We start from the raw sequence: 18,596 nt of genomic DNA on the forward strand, positions 1-18,596 counted from the left end.
TCGAGGAGGTGCTGGACATCCTTAGATGGTCACAGTTTAAGGATAAGAGGGAAATCATTTAGGACCGAGATGAGGAAAACATTTTTCACACAGAGAGTGGTGAATCTCTGGAATTCTCTGCCACAGAAGGTAGTTGAGGCCAGTTCATTGGCTATATTTAAGAGCGAGTTAGATGTGGCCCTTGTGGCTAAAGGGATCAGGGGGTATGGAGAGAAGGCAGGGACAGGATACTGAGTTGGATGATCAGCCATGATCATATTGAATGGCGGTGCAGGCTCGAAGGGCCGAATGGCCTACTCCTGCACCTATTTTCTATGTTTCTATGTTCCTTTTGCTTGCACCAACACAAAATATTTATTTCCCTACTCAATTGAATGGTGCACAATTATGAACGTCCCCTCTCCAATAAAGAGTGGCATTGATTTTCCCCCCCAGTTTGTGTACTTACGTTTTTGAGGAGACATTATTTGCAACAGTATTTTCGTAGTATGTAATTCCTTTACTGATCACAACATTGATCCGGCCACCCAGGAAATGTGATACCACACCAGCATGAATGCCTGCCATGCATAGCAGTGACGACTGGAAAAGAAAGGATGGTCAACATTCACCATGCATACCAACTCACTGCAGATTTACACCATAGTTTACAGGCTTGAACGGCAGCTGTTTTCTCTATCCGTTGAAAATAGTTTATTTAATTTACATAATGTTGATCTTGATCAAATTACTCACAATGTTGAAGACCAAGGATTTTAATACCTGGAAGATTAGTTAAAACTGGGGATTCGGGAATTGAAAAGCATATTAAATTTGTTTTTACCCAAAAGCTGACATGCTATGGAATATATCACCAAGGAAGACCTCTGTGAGCCAGTCAGAAATTTTGGAAGTGATTGAGGGCAACATTAAGGAAGGATAGCAGTGAAGTTGAATTCAATCAGCAAAACTAACATTTGGAATTTCCAGAGGGATTCTCGCAATTTCCTGCTAACCTTCAGATCTTCGTTTGGGGACCAGTATAAATGATTAAAAGTGCTTATTTATATTGTTTTTCCAGGGTTTCAACAAATTTACCACTGGGAGGAAATTGGGAGAACCATGTAAGTTCTTCCCTTAAGCATGACAGGCCTAATGGCTTTTTCCGACACACACAAAAACCTACTGGCTTATATTGTAATTTAATGATGCTAATTAAATTCCTATTGATCATAGTGCAAGCTAAAACCAAGTGTCATTTTGTTTCTTCAAAAAAAAATCAGTACCTATGAAATAATTCCAATTTTTGATTGCACAGTACTTGGACAATGTGCACACTGATACATCCAGGTTTCCTGGGCAGTTTCATCATTCTTTCCTTATGTTCCCACCAGGAGCAATAGGTTAATGTAGTTTGTTTCGACCATGGGATTTTGGATCATACTTCCATCTCTCATGTTCCAAGACTGGAACTCATTAAAACTAAACTTTCACGCTTCATTAAGACATTTCTGATGAAAAGATAAATAACTGGTTTACTAAATGCAGTACAGAGGCTGATTAGTTAAATGCCTGCCTTCAATTAAATCTAGGTCCATATCACCACTTTTTGCGCCATAGCTGTTTTCCGATTGAGTAACTTCATGGAAATAGCAAGAGTCAAGAGTGTTTTATTGTCATATGTCCCAGATAGAACAATGACATTCTTACTTGCAGCAGCACAACAGAATATGGAAACATAGTACTGTACACAATATAATGAACGAGGGAGAGAAAAAAATCTCATGATAATGTAACAATCCACTTCCACTGGAAGATCAGAGGTGGTAGTGTACCTTTTCAAGTATCCTACACTGTTGCATGATGCATGCAAGTACGAGAATAACAAGAGTCATCGACGTCTGCCATGCTTTCATGCTGTATTAAATTACGACTGCAAAAAAAAGTTATCAATGCACTATTGCAGGGCAAATCTGATGAGCCACTTATCAACAGTTGTCTGAATGTCATCAAAGAATTGCACTACCTACTTGTACACGATCAATTATGAAGCCATGAAAGATTAAATAAGTCAATCCAAAATAAATAAAAAGTCACTCTAAGGGGTGGAAATTTTAAGTATGACAACTTCCAGCATTTTCTATTTCCAAGTAAGCTTGAAATGTTTAATGGAATTAATAAAACTGGTCCATATTACATGCTGACATACAATTTCCTACAAATTTCTCAGAATACATATTTTTTTTAATTCAATTTAGGACTTTGGGCAGGGGCAACATTTATTGTCCTTCAGAATATGGTTTTAAGGGAAGAACAGATAGAATCAAAATAATCAATGGAAAACCTTGCATTACGGAACACTAGCATAAATTAAACCACGATACCAAGACAAAGGGAAAAGACAAATTCATTTTAGGAAGAAAAAAGTGCTGGAATAACTTTCTCAGCATCGCTGGAGAGCATGATTAGGTGACTCAAGGTCAGGACCCTTCTTCAGTTTGAAGAAGGTCCTGACCCAAAACATCACCTATTCATGTTCTCCAAATATGCTGCCTGACCAACTGAGTTACTCACACACCTAGTAACTTATTTTGTAAACCAGCACCTGCAGTTCCTTGTATCTCCACATAATTTTATGAAGATCTTATTCATTAATTATGACCAACTCATGGAAAGAATTGTGGTGCAGAAATGTTTGCAGTTACTTCAGATACTGTAGGATGTTGTTGAAGAGAGTGAAGTAAAATCTTGTGGAATCAATTTTTTTAATTCATTTTTTTGGGCCCGAGCATTTCAAGTGAGACCAACTCTGGCTACGCTAGATATATCTTAGCAAGATGAAAAAGTGCATTCTCCTAATTCAAGGGCAGAAGCTAATGCTGATGAGGATAAATGCATGCATATACATGATATTCATTTGTCTGATATTTTAGGGGGGGGGGGGGGGGGAGGTGGTGTTAAACCTATTTATTTTAAATTTCACTGATGAGCTGCTGAAGGATATATGATAAATTGCAATGCATCTTTTCGAGACGTCCGTAAACCTGCAGTAACACTGTCAAGGTGCAAGATAAATGATTTGCATTGGGTCTCACCACAGGGAATGATTCAAACAAAGATTTGAAACAGGCTGCTTCTGTGGGGAATGTTGTGAGTTAGTAACTGTAACCACATATCACTGGGCTGAACAGTACCAGTCACTGTATCATCACATTTATAAGAAACCACATTTAGCATAAACAAGCTTCATATCAGTGAGTAATAGCAGAAATTGAATTACACACTTTTCCATTCTCCAGTCTGAAAATGACCCAACAGACTGGAAGCTTGTGATTCAGTTGGGTCTGCTGTATTTCATGCGTTAGCCTGGCATCTTCATTTTTCTGTTGAGTTCCTCAGTTACACTTTAAAATGCTTTAACATTTCTCACCATGGGAATTAAAAAAACATTTTAAAATAAATTACTCCATTTCAACATTACGGATACTTCAATCAACAAATAACAGAATGGAGATTGTAAGTAATACTTGGAATACAACTTAGAATTGAGATTCTAACTTTCGCATGAAAGTTTAAATAGTCCATTAAAGAAATTCTAGGAAAGGAGGGACAGCTGTCAAAATGGATGTTAGCCAAGTGAATAAACTAGAGAAGAAAGGGTGACTTTCCCCAGAGCAAGGGTTAGGAGAAGATTTAATAATGATATTCAAGAAGATGATGGTTTGTATTAAATCCTGAGAAAGTTCCCATTGACAGGAAGACTGTTAGCTCAAAGGCACAGATTTAAGATAACTGGCAGTGCAATATAATGTGGTGTGGGGCAGAAGAGAGAAATATAATTTAATGCAGCAAATTGTAATTATCTGAAATATATTGTCCCACTGTGGTGAAGGAGATTAAATGGTAGCTTACAACATGGAAGTAGCTAAATATATAGAAACTTTCAGAGCTATAGATAAAAAGGTTTTTAAAAAAGTGGGACGAAATGGAGATTTCCCCCAAAGAGGCACCAAGACAACTGGCCCACAGTGTGTTGGATTCCACTACTCTGCGATAACAGTTGATGAATTTTAGGAAGAAAAAGGTGCTGGAGTAGTTCACTCCATATAAAGCACTGAAATTTCATTATTATTAAGCATAAGGTACAAGTCATTTATTTGAACTGCAGTAAACTCAGCAGGCCAGAGGTTAAGAAATTAAATATGCAGGACCTGAGCCTTGTGCAGAATCAGATAATGATCAAAATGTACATTTGCCAGTGTGCTGCAGTCCCTCTCACCAGAGGACAGATCCAGCCCACACATTCTGTCTCTTGGCTCTGCAGCAGTGTGAACTACCACTACATGAAGGTCATGATTCAACCTAATCAGTGGCTGCAAGAAGTTGTAGAAGTAGAAAGAGCAGAGGAATAGGCATGCAGTCCAGGAACTACACAGTATTTTTAATTGCAAACTTCAGAACGTTGTTTGATTGTTTTCCATAGTAAATATTTAGCTAGTATTTTTAGGATTTCTTTCAAAGAGTTGGGCGGCACAATGACGTTGCGGTAGAGTTGTTGCCTTACAGCACCAGAGACACGGGTTCCATCCTGACTACGGGTGCTGCTGTATGGAGTTTGTAAGTTCTCCCTGTGACCACATGGGTTTTCTCCAGGTGCTCTAGTTTCCTCTCACACTCCAAAGAAATTGTAAAAATGTCCCTAGTGTGTAGGATAGTTTTAGTGTACAGGGTGATGCAACGCGGACTCAATGAGCTGAAGGCCCCGTTTCCGTGCTGTATCTCTAAAGGCTAAAATCACTAATTGAAATCAGTGAAGGTAGCTTCTTAATAAAGAGATCATTAAAATGACACCGAAGATAGACACAAAATGGAGTAACTCAGGGGGACAGGCGGCATCTCTGGAGAGAAGAAATGATGACGTTTTCGATTGAGACCCTTCGACAGACCTTCTTCCTTCCTACACACTAAAATGACACCATTGGTTTGGTATTTGATTAACCTTTGAATGCTCTTTTGGTATTGCATGATTGCAGCTGATGTGTCCAGTATTTGGAATGCATGAAATAAACGCCCTGGAAAAAAAAAATCTGTCTGGGTGAAATCAATATCCTCAGCCCCGCTGATTCATGCCTGCAAATTGTTGGAATCCAGATGGCTCCGTGCAAGTTCTGAGGCAGGATCTGATAAACCTCATCAAATGAATGCTTCTGCACAGCTTAAATAAATGTTGCAAATGCTCAAATCACCACCAACTGTTGGACTGTTGGCTGCTGCGGCTGATTCTGGATGAGCTAATGTTGAAACCAACTTGACTCCAATCTACTCACTGCCTTACCCACGAAAAACATGATCTCGATTTGTTGTTGTACAAATTGAAGGGTAGACATACCCTTTGAATTGACAAAAAAGTACCACAAATCAAATATTCCCTTTTACTTTTGAAATAAAGTATTACAAGGTTCACACAGTGGGTATGGAACAAGCTGCCAGAGAAGGTAGTTGAGGCAGGTACTATAACAACATTTAAAAGACATTTGGACAGGTAGATGGACAGGAAATGTTTTATGGGACAATGGCCAAAAGCAAGCGGGTGGAATTAGTGTAGGCATGGCATCTTGGTTGTCATTGGCAAAAGGCCTGTTTATAGACTCCATGACCCCATAAGGTTACTCTTGGCTAACTATGAAAGAAATTGTATTTTGTTTAGAGCCTTCTGCATCCTCAGGAATTCTGAAGACGCTTTGCAGAAGCAGTGAGATGCTCAGGATACTCTTGAGTGCTTTTGAATGTTAAACATAACATAAGAAATAGAAGCAGGAGAAGGCCATTCAGTCTTGCACACATGTTCTACCATTCAATACAATCATGACAGATATTTTATGTAATTGTCACTTTCCTATTCGGTCCCTTGATTTTAATATCTAAGCAGCTGATCTCTGTTTCGTTTATACCAAGTGCCTGAGGTTGCACAGCACTCCCAAATAGAAAATGAAAGATTTACCACCATTTATGAGAAGAAATTTCTTCTCAGAGTCCTGAACTGTCAAGTCATTTCTTTGAGTTTGTGTCCCTTTGTACTAGACATTCTAGCCAGTGCAATCATCTGTCCCACATCAACCTTCAAGCCCTATAATAATTTAATAGGTTTCAATCAGATCACCTCCCACTTTTCTAAATTACAAAGTAGTGTGTCAGCCTGATTAAATGACAAACTGGCAACTCCAAAGTCAATCTAGCCAACATTTGCTGCACATCTTCATTTGCAAATATACCTTTCCAATATTCCCAGAGGTACTCTCCTCACCTTATTGCTCTGTGTCATTTCCTATGTCCCAATTTTAGAGGGCTCCACATTAATTTTTCGCGAATCTTTTTCTTTTAAGCTCTCACAATCTGTTTTCATTTCTTGCTACCCTATTCTCATGTAATGCTTTTCCTCTCCGTATCAATATCTTTGCGGAATTCAGAAAAGTTCCCAATTTTCTGCTTACTGCTTTTTTGGCAATGCCGAGTCCTTTTCTTTGATCAAATATTATGTGTTTTTTAATCTTAATGCCACAGCTGGACCATCTTTCCTGTTTTGTTTCCCCTCACAGGGTTTTGTATTACGTACAAACTTTGTGCGATTCTTTACTCATGTAACGGTTAGCCATTGCTGCATTCTGTCATACCTTTCAATGCAGTTATTCAATATCCAACGGCCAACTCATGTTCATGCCTTTGGCTTTGGTTGCAGACTGAACAAAATCAGTTTTAATTTTTGTATAAAAATGCCATCATATTATGATCATTACGGACCGCCGTGAGAGGGGGGTGGGGGGGAAAGAGAAGTACAATGGGCAATAGGAACCAGCATGGAGGAACCGCTGTGTGGGGGGGAGGGTGGGGGGGGGGGGGGGGGGGGGGGGAAGAGCAACAGAAGAGCCAGCGTACTTTGTCAGCGCCATAGGCGGCCGCTATTTGCACACCTTGGGTACGCAAGCAAAGAATTTCACTTTGACTTGTCACATGCGACAAAAGTATTCAATGCCAATAAAGTATTCCATTCCATTCTCTAAATTTCCTGAAACTACCAGATCAGCAATTCGCCCTTTCACAATACACAAAATCCAGATCCCTCTATTCCTTCCCATGGCACCTAAACATAATAACCTAGTAAATCATATATGCATGTCATGAATTGACTGCTAAATTGATTTACCCAGATTTTATGTAGGCTCAAGGAGATCATTATCAACTAGGCAAATGAGCCAAGAAATGGCAGATGTAGATCAATTCAGATAAATGTGAGAAAACCTACACAAAATGGTAGGCCCTGGAGAGTGCTATAGAACAGGGACACCTAGGGTTGCAGTTATATAGTTTGTACGTTGCAGTTGTACACGACTGGTAAAGCAACATTTAGAGTACTGTGTACATTTCTAGTTGTACAGATATAGGAAGGATGCCATTAAACTGGATAGGATGCAAAAAATATTTATGGGAATGTTTCCAGGACTTCAGTGTTTGAATTATAAGGAGCGACTGGATACGCTAAGACATTTTCCCCCTAGAGCGTAGGACACTTCGGGATGACCTTTAGAGGTACATAAAATTATGAAGGGCATAGATAAAGTGAATAACCACAGCCTTTTGCTAGAATATGGGAATCTAAACTAGAGAGCACAGGTTTAAGGTATGGGGAAAACGTTTTTAAAAGGGGCTGGAGGGGTGATCTTTTCCACACAGGTGGCATGTATATGGAATGAGCTGCTGGAGGAAGTGGCACAGGTGGGTATAATTATGACATTTAAATTTCTACAGGTGCATAGATAGAAATGTTTTGGGGTGATAAGGGCCAGGCACAGGTCAATGGAACTAGCTTGGTTAGGCAACTTAATCGATGTAGACAAGTTTGACCAAAGGGCTGACTTTAATTTGAGGCAGACACTAATATTTGTTATGATGCCTGCCATAATGTATCCAACAAAATAAGAAATATTGTAAATTAGGAAATATTAGTCCAATGAATGCTAATATGAGGCTGCTCATATTTAATGAAAACATTTTGCGGGAGACATTTATGGCAAATGCAGTCAGCATAAGTTTATGGTAAGTTAATAGTAAGTGTAGCAGTGCAGATTTGACATAATTTACATTTCCACAATGTACAACTTTAATATCCATAGCTTGGGTGGCAGCACCTATATGCAACATTAATTTAATAATATGTTTGGATTAGTGTCTTTCTGCTGAATAATCATAAAAACAAGAGGCCCACCACCTTGCTTATTCCTTTCCAGTCTTCTCATTGGCTTGGTAACAAAATAACTTGAAGGCATATAAAAACAGACATACATATATTGGACAAAGAGATTTATAACAGTCAGGTTCTTGAAGGATATACAAGGTTCTCTCGTATGGCATCAAACACATAGCAGTCCGGAGATCTGCCACTACACGGGAAAGATATTAGTCTTCCTGGCACTCAGTTCAATAGTTTGGCGTTTTGGGTTTGCCCAATACTCGCCCAATAATGGGCGCTGCAGCCAAAGGCCAACATTGAAAGAAACACTTACATTTGTGTACCAAAACCTGTATCTCAGTTGTGCCTGTTGCACCAATAACAGAGGTAAACCTGTGAATGTTGTTGGGAACATCCTGACTGGGAGTTCAATTGTCACCAGTGTAATTTTCAATTAGTTTTTTGTTCCAAGTGTTTCAAAGTTTAAAAATGATGTTGATGGAGACAGTGGGGGGAAATTTTGACCAAAGAAATTTGGGAGAGTTGCCTGATCCTGGATTACTTTAAGGAGACTTGAAAGTTACCATTCACCAAAATGTAAATATTATTTTGTTAGTTTTAAAGCATCATTAAATTCAGCTATCATGAACTAAATTAAATATGTGCCCTGAGTGTTGGCAGATTTGGGCTTGCGGTTTAACCAGTGTATGGAATGCTAATCCTCCACATGGTCAGGTTGCAATTTTCTTTTTGTTCTACAACTAAAGATTTAATTACTTTTTAAAATGCCTTTCTACATTGAGAAATTCAAAGTATTTCATTCCCAATAATTTTTCAGTACGATCAGCATTGTATTTTATCAAGTTTGGCAATCATTTAGCCCTCAACAAGAACCCACAACAACAAATAAAAGGGCCATAAAATTAATTTTAATCTCCTTGGGGTGTTAGCTTAGCTCTTCAATCGGGAGTGGTTGTTGGGTGGAGTAAACACTTAAAATACATTGGTAATAAATAAATAACAAGTTGTCACAAGCTGTAGAAAATATTAAGGGGGAACACTTCTTAGGATATAAGTAAGTCTGAACACAACTCATATCTGTAATCATATGTATTGCAAATTAGTCTACCTAATCATCCATTATTAGATTTAACAGAGGAACTTAATCATTGTTTCACTTCAAAATAATCATATAGATTTTTATGACAATATTAAATGTCATAAAAATGTAAGATTCTACATATTCCAACGCTGGAGAAAGGCAGTCACCAAAACAAAAAGCTGAACCTTTTACCCAAAATGGCAGAATGCAAGACAAATAGTATTTTGTTCAAGTTGTGTGCAATTTGACCAGACCCATGCACTGTGTGCCTTTTGCAGTGGTAGAAAAGAGAAGCTACGTTTCTGGACAAATAACACTAATTGCCCCTATCACATATTTGAGTAATAAGGCACAATAGAAACTAAACATTAACCTTGCCAGCGTGAAAAAGGATCTGTCTAAATAAGCATTTCAGCTTTTGAACCCAGGCCAATGAAAGGCAATTAGCTTAACACCTGCCCATTCTTGGATGGTTTTATTGCTATATACTAATTAACTTTCCCCCCACCTATTAACATAACAGTAACACAGCAATTTGCAGTAGCAACAAGGAAAAAAGAACACAGATGCATGGCAGATTAAAAAAACAAATCTTAGACAGTGATCTGATACTCAAGGGTACAATTTACTTTCCTCGATAAGACCTTCATTGGAGGGTAGTGCCAATCTAATGAGATTTGTGTTATTTAAAAATGCTATTTTACAAAACAGCATTCAGGTGCATGATAATAAAAAATACCAAAACTAAAGGGGCAATCTAAATTATCTTAACAAAAAACAACTCAATTGCAGATGTGAGAGTAGAGATGGATGAGAAGGTGATACATTATGATTAGCGGATTTCACTTGGCTAATCACCATCAGTAAGCCTGTTCTTTCTTCCTATACTTACATCACGATAGCCAAGAGGGATAGTTCCAGAGATGTTACCAAAAGGAGTCAAGCATCCGGCAGGACAGTACCTACTGAAAATTAAAACAACAAACAAAATATCAACCCAGTATTCAATAAGGAGATAATCAAGAAATAACACCCACACTCCAAAGACGTATGTTTGTAGGTTACTTGGCTTCGGTAATAAAAATTGTAGAATCGTCCCTAGTGTGTAGGATAGTGTTAGTGTATGGGGCCGGGTGCCGCGGAATCGGTGGGCCGAATGGCCCATTTCTATGCTGTATCTCTAAAGTTAAACACTGAGAAGAGAGATATGTTTTAAGATAATCACAAGCACAAAAGAGAATAACAAAAAAGAATAGAAAATACCAATTCTTTATAAACTGAGTAATTAGAATATGAAATTGATTATTCACCACAAGAGTTGTTGCAATAACTCTTAAGAGAATTAAATAGGCACATACAATATTGCGAAGAAGAGAAGAAAATCTGAAAGAGGAAATTGCCTGCCTGGCTGTTGAAACATTACAATCCCAGAGAAACTAGCACGAGTCCTGCGGAGAGTTTTACACCACAGTCAGATTCTCCCAGAAGATCATTCCCTTTGTCAATGTAACAGTTTGATTGCAGTGTTATAGGTTAGGATCAAAATTGTTCAGCATATTGTTGCTCCTCTGCATACACAAGGCATAATTTAAGGACACAGACCCAAGCTGAAGAAGTGTGTGTGTGTGCGTGCGGGCTAATATGGTACTTGGATTCTGAAGCTTTCTATTTTTGGGAGTTACCCCACATTGTTTCAGCAAGTGGTAGGAACTAAATGATGCAAGTTGATGGCTATTGTAGGTCGACAGCTCAATTATCATTGTGATAATATTATTGAAGATGTTAAAAGGCAAAAAGTCATGATAAGGCAATTCCATGTTCTTAAATGCCAGGTGCAAAATGAAATCTCTTTCATAATGTCTAAGTGGTTCAGTTGGAGGAATTTCAGGTGAATGCTCATTGAAAACCTAGCTGCTTGAAATTAGTTCAAAAACTCACTAAAACATCATGAAAAAAAAAGCAAAACCCAAAAAAAAGCCTAAAAAAATAAGATCAACCAATGAAAACAAAAGCACATTTACCCGAATGCATACCAAATAGTAAAATAATAATAAAACAGCAGGGCACAGTTTTAGAAAACTGCATGACACTGTTTTAGAAAGGACCTTCCATGCTGCCTAGTTTATGGGGTCTCAAAGAACTGCGAATCATTTGTACAGAAACCACTGAAATTGCAACAAGTTCAATTTCTATAACTTTTATAGCTTTAACAAGACTCTTGCACATTGGGAACAGGAGAGTTCAACGACTCGAGTGCAGAACCAACTACAAAATAACCACACTGCTCTATCACAGTAAATAGTTCCACATTTCACTGGAAAGAGCAGTGCTACTAATTTATTTCAGCAGATATCAGTAGCAGATTATTTTTTAAGAAACATGCTGATCCATTTAATTTTCTCTTTCCGTAAACAGTGACTCATACAACGCTCTGATGGGGCCTTGATAGAGTAGATGCTCCAAAGGAAATCTACAACCAGTGGATATGGATTCAAAATAAGAGGTTGCCTCGGGAGATGTGGAGGAATTCATTCAAAGGCTTATTAATTTTTGCAGTTCTTTTTTCAGAGGGCTGTAGAGGTAGAATCACTGAACATAATCAAGGCTGAGACAGATAGATTTTTTGATTAAAGGCAAGACATGGTTTGTAGGTTAATTGGCTTGGTAAATGTAAAAATTGTCCCTAGTGTGTGTAGGATAGTGTTAATGTGTGGGGATCGCGCTGGTCAGCGAGGACCCAGTGTGCCCTAGGGCCTGTTTCTGTGCTGTATCTCTAAATTAAACAAGAAGATACAAGATACATTTGTCACATGTACCAATTGATACAGTGAAATGTGTGGTCACCATACAACCATACGAATAATAAAGAGCACAGAACATGATAGTCTTTAACACAGACATCCCGATACAGCGGGATCAAAGTTTCCCACTGTGAGGGAAGGCTCCAAAATTCAGCCATCCTCATCCGTTGTCCTCCCGTGGTCGGGGGACTCCCAAGCCTCCTGCTGTCGCCGCTATAGGCGGCCCGATGTTCAGGCCTGCTCGCTGGGGTGATGGAAGTCCGACGTCAGGACTGGAGGACATCCTCGGCGGCTTGGACATCCGAATCGGCCACCTTCTACTGGAGTCCATGGCCACGCAGGGCGGAGATTCAACGCTGACGGCCCTCGGAAAAGGGGTCCAGGACTCCGCGATGTTGAAGCTCTATGAACCACCGCAATGTTGAAGCAGCAGGCCCAACACTCCGGAGCTTCAACGGCGATCCAGGTAAGCAATCGCCTGCTCCGCGATGTATCCAGCGCTGCGCCGCCGCTGCTGCTGAAGCTCTGGTCCAGGTCCCCGGCAGGAAAGACCGTTCCAATCCAGGTGGTAGACTGGGGGGGGGGGGGGGGGGGAGGACGCGACTCGGAGAATAGTCGCATCCTCGCCAGGAAGTGACTGGGAAACGGTTTCCCCCTTACCCTACCCCCCTCCCCCACAAAGAAAAGCTAAAATCTCCAAAACAAACTTTTAAAACTGACTTAAAATAAAAAGAGAGAAAAACTGTAGGCAGAGGCTGCTATCAATGTGGCTAGTGGTGCAACTGGTGGGAGCTAAATGATGCAAGTTGACTACTAAAACATGGGTTTTGATAACAGACAGCAAAATAGAGGGCATGGTTAGATCAACCATGATCTTCATGAACGGTAGGGAAGTTTGGGAAGCTGTATCACCTCCTCGTCCTTCTATTTCTTGCGTACTTTTGAAGATGTGTCCATGTTTACCAGCTACAGAATGTTTCATAATATTAAACTATTCCTATCATATTAACATTAAATGTAATCTACTCGGTGCTATGCACATCATGACTCCGTTTTCACTACAATCTAAATTGTGAATATTATTCAATAATGTCATCTTGCATTGAGGCTGGTTGGGCATAAAAATAAATAGCTGTCACACTGGGTCTGCGGGCAGGTAACGTCAGCAGATATCCTTGCCACATCTATGAACAAGATATATGCCAATCTGTTCAATTTTTTTGAATTATACTTGAATTTTTCCATTACAATCCACAGATGCATCTGTCCATGAGAGTACTGGCAAAGTCCTTGTGAGGACAAAGTCCCAGTTCACAATGAGATCAGCCTCCATTGTGTTGTGTGGCACCACAACTGTGCTAAATGGAATAGATTCAGAACAGAGTTGTCAGTTCAAAACTGGGCACCCTTCAGATACTGTCTGAAAAACATGAAATTCAGCAGAAATGTGCATAACCACAATCTGTAAACTTGTGAATTGGCATAACTCATCCATTAAAGGAAGACATCAAGCCTGGTTCAGTGAGGAATGTAGAAGTGTTGGCTGGAAACAGCAACACACATCTAAAAATGAAGAGGAGCTAGCCAAGTGCAGTTGGAACAGAGGACCATGTGTGTTCCAAACTATGTAAAAAAAATAAAAATTCAATAGACAGAATGAAGCCATTTCGTAACCAAAGGATTATCAAAACTTTGATGGCCAACCACATCATGTTGTAAGTGGTGGTGGACAGTTAAACAATTAATACGTGGAGGAGGTGCCAAGAACATCCCAATCCTCACACGAGTACGAGAGAAAATATTGTAGCATTTGCAACTTTGCTTGGCCAAATATGCTGACAGTCTATTGTGGCTTCTGCTCCATGACAGATGCCCATCTCCAGCCAATTTGATTCACTGCATTTAATATTAAAATATTTAGCTGAGAACACACGAAACAAAAAAGGCTACGGGACCAAATAATACCCCAGTTGTACTATTGGAGACCTGGTACATCCAGCCAATCTCTCCTGGTATAGCCATAACACTCAACCCGTATGCTCAACAAAGCCTAAAATTACCTAGGTACCCGTATGTCCTGCTCACAAAAAGCAAGACAAATCCAATCCAGCAAATTACTGCCCAATCAGACTACTCGCAATCATCAATAAAATGATGGATGGGAAGGAACTGCAGATGCTGGTTTACAACAATGACAGACACAAAATGCTGGAGTAACTCAGCGGGACAAGCAGCATCTCTGGATAAAAGGGGGAAACTGCTTCGGTCGCCTCCTCCACGGAGAGGTGACTTTTTCCATGTCACCTCCCCCGTGGCCTAAGAGCAAGGATTGGTGCGGCTTGTCCCGGAGCCGCGCACGGGGCTTCGGCAGCGGGCGCAACGAGGACTCTTTCGTCGCGGAGCAGGCAAGCCCTAGCCGGGGGTCGCCGGAGGGGAGCGCTCCGTTCGCTGGCCCGCGGCAGCCTGAAGCCGCGGTCTACAGAGCTCCAGCTGCCGCTGCGTCCTGGGATCCCTCGTTGGGGACCCGGGAGAAGAGCTCTGATCGCCGGCCCGCGGCCAACTTCTACCACGGGCGCAGCATAGACTCACATTCCTGAGCGGGGTCCCTCGCCGGACACCCCTGGAGGGGAGCTCCGACCGTCGGCCCTGCAGTCTGCGGTGCTTCTGGCTGCGGCGCGGACTTTAAATCTTCGACCGCTGGCCTGCGTTTGTCTACCTATGACATTCCTTCATATTACCCAGAAACGGTTCATTATGTTGGCTAGGTGCCAGTTTGCTTTCCTGACACATTGTGAAGTGTATATGGAGTCATTGGTGGGGAGCCTGGTCTGTGTAATGGACTGGGTTACATCCACATCTCTCTCGAATGTTTGCAATTTCTTGCAATCTTGTGCAGAGCTTCTTCCAAAGTAAGCTATGATGCATCTGTTGGGATGCTTTCTACAGTGTAGACATTGATGAGTTTCATTGGAGACTCTACTGAGGAAGTAGAGATGTTAGTGTGCTTTCTTAGCCATAGCTTTAATTTGGTTGGTCCAGGGCAAATGTCGGGCGATTTTAACAGCTGGGTAAATGCTCTCGACCATCTCCTCTTTTCAAGTCAAGTTTTATTCGTCACTTGCACATAAAGTGTAAGTGAAATTAATTTGCCAGCAGTGGTACAATAAAAAAAGAACACACAATAGTTGTCATGGTTACAAGACTAAATGTAACATATATAGAAAATATATTACACTGATGTTCTTGAATTGTCTGCCAGGCAAAGAGAGAACACTTCACCATTTAGGTTTATTGACGGTGAAAGGATATAAAGGTACATGAGATTGGTACATGAGCAGGCAAATAAGATTGCTCATACGGTGAATAAACTCCAAAAAGATCGGATTCTGTGTTCTCAAGTCAATGTAATTCAGTGATCAATAACTCGCACTGCTCATATTAATATGTAGCATATTACAAAAAGCTGAACGAAAAACCGCTAGGCTGTTTAAAAATCTTTACTGCTTATTTACCTGAAAGGAAATCCGAAACTAAATCCCTGTACCATCCATTAAATTAATCCTTACCTAAATTCAGGCTCTGAGAAATGGCTCCCCTTGTCCAAGCATGTAATAAGATCTGTGGGGAAGAAAAACATTTTCAAAACTAAGTAAAAACCAAACCGAGAAATTGTAACTATTATTTGCTTCTTATACAATGCAGAATACAACCAAAATTAAAAACGAATTTCCAACAACACAATTCAGATTCAAAGATAATATTGCATAACTTTCACGCCCATGTTTACCATTCCAGTCAAGCAGGCTGGAGCAATATGGAATAAATTCTGAAGATACAATGCTATTATATTAAAAAAAGTCCACCATATCCGTAATTGGACAGTGGAGGGTCAGTTCTGTGTTAAAGCCAGTAGGATCAGTATGTATGATCTCAGTGGATACATGGACGGTTTCTCATGGTTGCAGTTGACACTGCCCAGAGGCCACTTATACCGAAGGAATAGGAGAGCTGAAACTGATGCACAAAGTCTAGCTCAATTATAATAACATGGCCATAATATCAGTTTCAGAACTGTAACTATTTGGTTGACCTATTCCCTTCAGTACTATAAAAGCAGACACCACTGAAAATTGTTTGCAGCCTAATGAATGCGAGTCTTCATATGATCTTTGCGCAATACTGCATAAATTCAAACAAATGGTCTTATTGTAGTTTATTTAGACTTCATTGTGACCAAGGAATATCCCATAACAGAATATAACATCTAAGTGGAAACAAAAGTAGGTAACTTAAGGGCCTGTCCCACTGAGGTGATTTTTCAGTGGACTACTGGCGAGTGCGAAGCTCGCGGCACTCACTGAAAAACCCGGAAGTGGATTTGCGAGTGTTAAGAGTGGAACACACACAAACACATCGCAAAGACAGGAGCCAGGGGGGGGGGGGGGGGGGGGGGGGGGGGAAGGAGTGGAGACACTTTTAAGAAGCCTGGCAACTTTTACTAAGCCAGAGATACACAGCTGTGAAGTTTGGCAGGCATTTAACATTACCGGTCGGTTTGCCTTGGTTCTGAAAACTCGTGCTTACGTTTTTTTCCCCCCTAATGAGCCAAAGAAAATGCCCGGCCAGCAAAGGAGATTAAATAAAACTACCTACGGCTACCTCGATTACCCATAACTACATAGCGACCCCACTACCACTGCACCTACGACAACACGTTGAAAAATTTGCTGCGACCTTACTGAGGCCGCGACTAGTTCCCAGAATGCGGGAACTACTCGCGATCATGAAGGAGACTCACCAGAGACCACCAGAGAACATGTGGCAACCATGTGGCGATCATGAGGCGAGCGCAGAGTCTCCTGCATTCGCCTGAAAAGGCGCCTAAGTGGGAGGGGGCCCTTTATGTACATCCTACTGGGCATAATCAAAATCTATGAGGTTTTGTAACTGTTTAATTTATCATACAATTTGACATGCAAAGTTCCTCACCCTGAGCATTAAACTGAAGGATTAAATTTCACAAATTTATGGTGCAAGAACAATGTTAACTGATTCAATCTGTGCTGATTGTGTTCTGCGCGCCAACGCTGTTATGTCAGAAAACAGATTTTTCCACTCTGTGTACAACATAGTTAACTGGCTGGTCAGCTAATCAACTATTTCCTTTACTGCCAACAATCCTAAGAGATCAGTGTTACACTAGAGCTCTAGTGATTTGCACATCCCTGTATGTTTCCCGACTTGCTTGCCAACAGAAAAGTTATAGTAAGCCAAATTCTTGCAGCAGATCGTCCTCTGCAAGAGATCCTGATCAAAGGTCAATCTGAAATGATAACTCAGTTTATCTCTCCTAAGATGCTGCATGGCATGCTAAGTATTTCCAGTATTCTTCTCCTCTTAGAGGAGAGCTGCACATATTATGTAACGCATTGATTTAAAAAAAAAAATTGTACGAATGGAAAAACCCTAGAAAGTTATTTAATTGAATGAACATGACAAAGTGGCTTGAATTCTGAAATGGACGGCTCGGGTTTAAAGTGAAAAGACTTGACATAATAATGAGTCCAACTCTGACTTTTAATTTTATTTGTTCATTTTTCAAGGAACTTCTTTGGTTTAGCCAACAAGTATAATTGCCCAATCCCAATTGCCCACAAGGTGGCAATGGTAAGCGGCTTTCTTCAACCACTGCACCTTTCTGGTGTTCGTACTGGTGTCTGGTCCTTAGGGCCAAAAAGGACTTAGACTCGGTGATGAAGGACTATTGGTATGTTTCTAAATCAGTATAATAAGTGACTTGGAGAGGAATCTTTAGGTACATGCTTCTAAGCACCTGTTGCTTGACTTTCTTGGTAGTGTCGGTCATTGGTTGTATAGATGCTGTCAGAGTAACATACAGTGAGCAAATGCAGTGCATTTTATACATTATCATGCACCACAAAGCAGCTTCAAACAGTGCACACATGCACAACATGAAGTTTGTGAAGGCACACCTTTGCTTTAAGCACTGAAATACTTCTAAACTGTTTTCTACTTTCATCTTAGTTTTTACTTTAAGTTTAGCTCAGTTTAGCGATACAACATGGAAACAGGCTCTTCGGTTCACTAAGTCAGTGATGACCAGCAATCTCTGCACACTATTGCTACCCTACACACTCTAGGAACAATTTACAATTATACCAAGCCAATTAACCTACAAACCTGTATGTCTTTGGAGATTTGGGGATTTTAATTTTGAAATCTTTGTGTTTTTAATTTTTAACACTCTTTAACTACAAATCATTTGGTGGCAGTTTGTCCCCAAAATAAGATGCCAACAGCTCACACAAGATGTCAAAATATTGACAAAACAGACACTGGAAACCAGATGTTTCTCAGTTCTTTGAATACCCTTTTTCTAACATTATGATTTTTTAGTAAAGATTGAATGTGGCAATGTTCTGGATACAAACCATGAAGGAGAGAAATGTATCTTTGGTGAACAGAGCTA

The 18,596-nt window shown here is 40.2% G+C and overlaps 1 protein-coding gene across 3 annotated transcripts in view; it reads right to left on the reverse strand.

The window, feature by feature from the left end:
- Window positions 1-18,596, reverse strand: part of dcbld2 (discoidin, CUB and LCCL domain containing 2) — a 79,294-nt gene that overhangs the window by 24,284 nt on the left and 36,414 nt on the right. For all 3 annotated transcript variants that reach the window (XM_033032645.1, XM_033032644.1, XM_033032643.1), the window contains exons 4-6: window positions 15,673-15,724; window positions 10,198-10,270; window positions 449-582 (exon numbers count right to left, since the gene is read on the reverse strand). In XM_033032645.1, the coding sequence (XP_032888536.1) occupies window positions 449-582; window positions 10,198-10,270; window positions 15,673-15,724 (259 nt within the window). The remainder of the gene's footprint in view (window positions 1-448; window positions 583-10,197; window positions 10,271-15,672; window positions 15,725-18,596) is intronic.

Source organism: Amblyraja radiata, chromosome 14 (assembly GCF_010909765.2).
Source record: "Amblyraja radiata isolate CabotCenter1 chromosome 14, sAmbRad1.1.pri, whole genome shotgun sequence".
Classification (NCBI taxonomy): Eukaryota; Metazoa; Chordata; class Chondrichthyes; order Rajiformes; family Rajidae; genus Amblyraja; species Amblyraja radiata.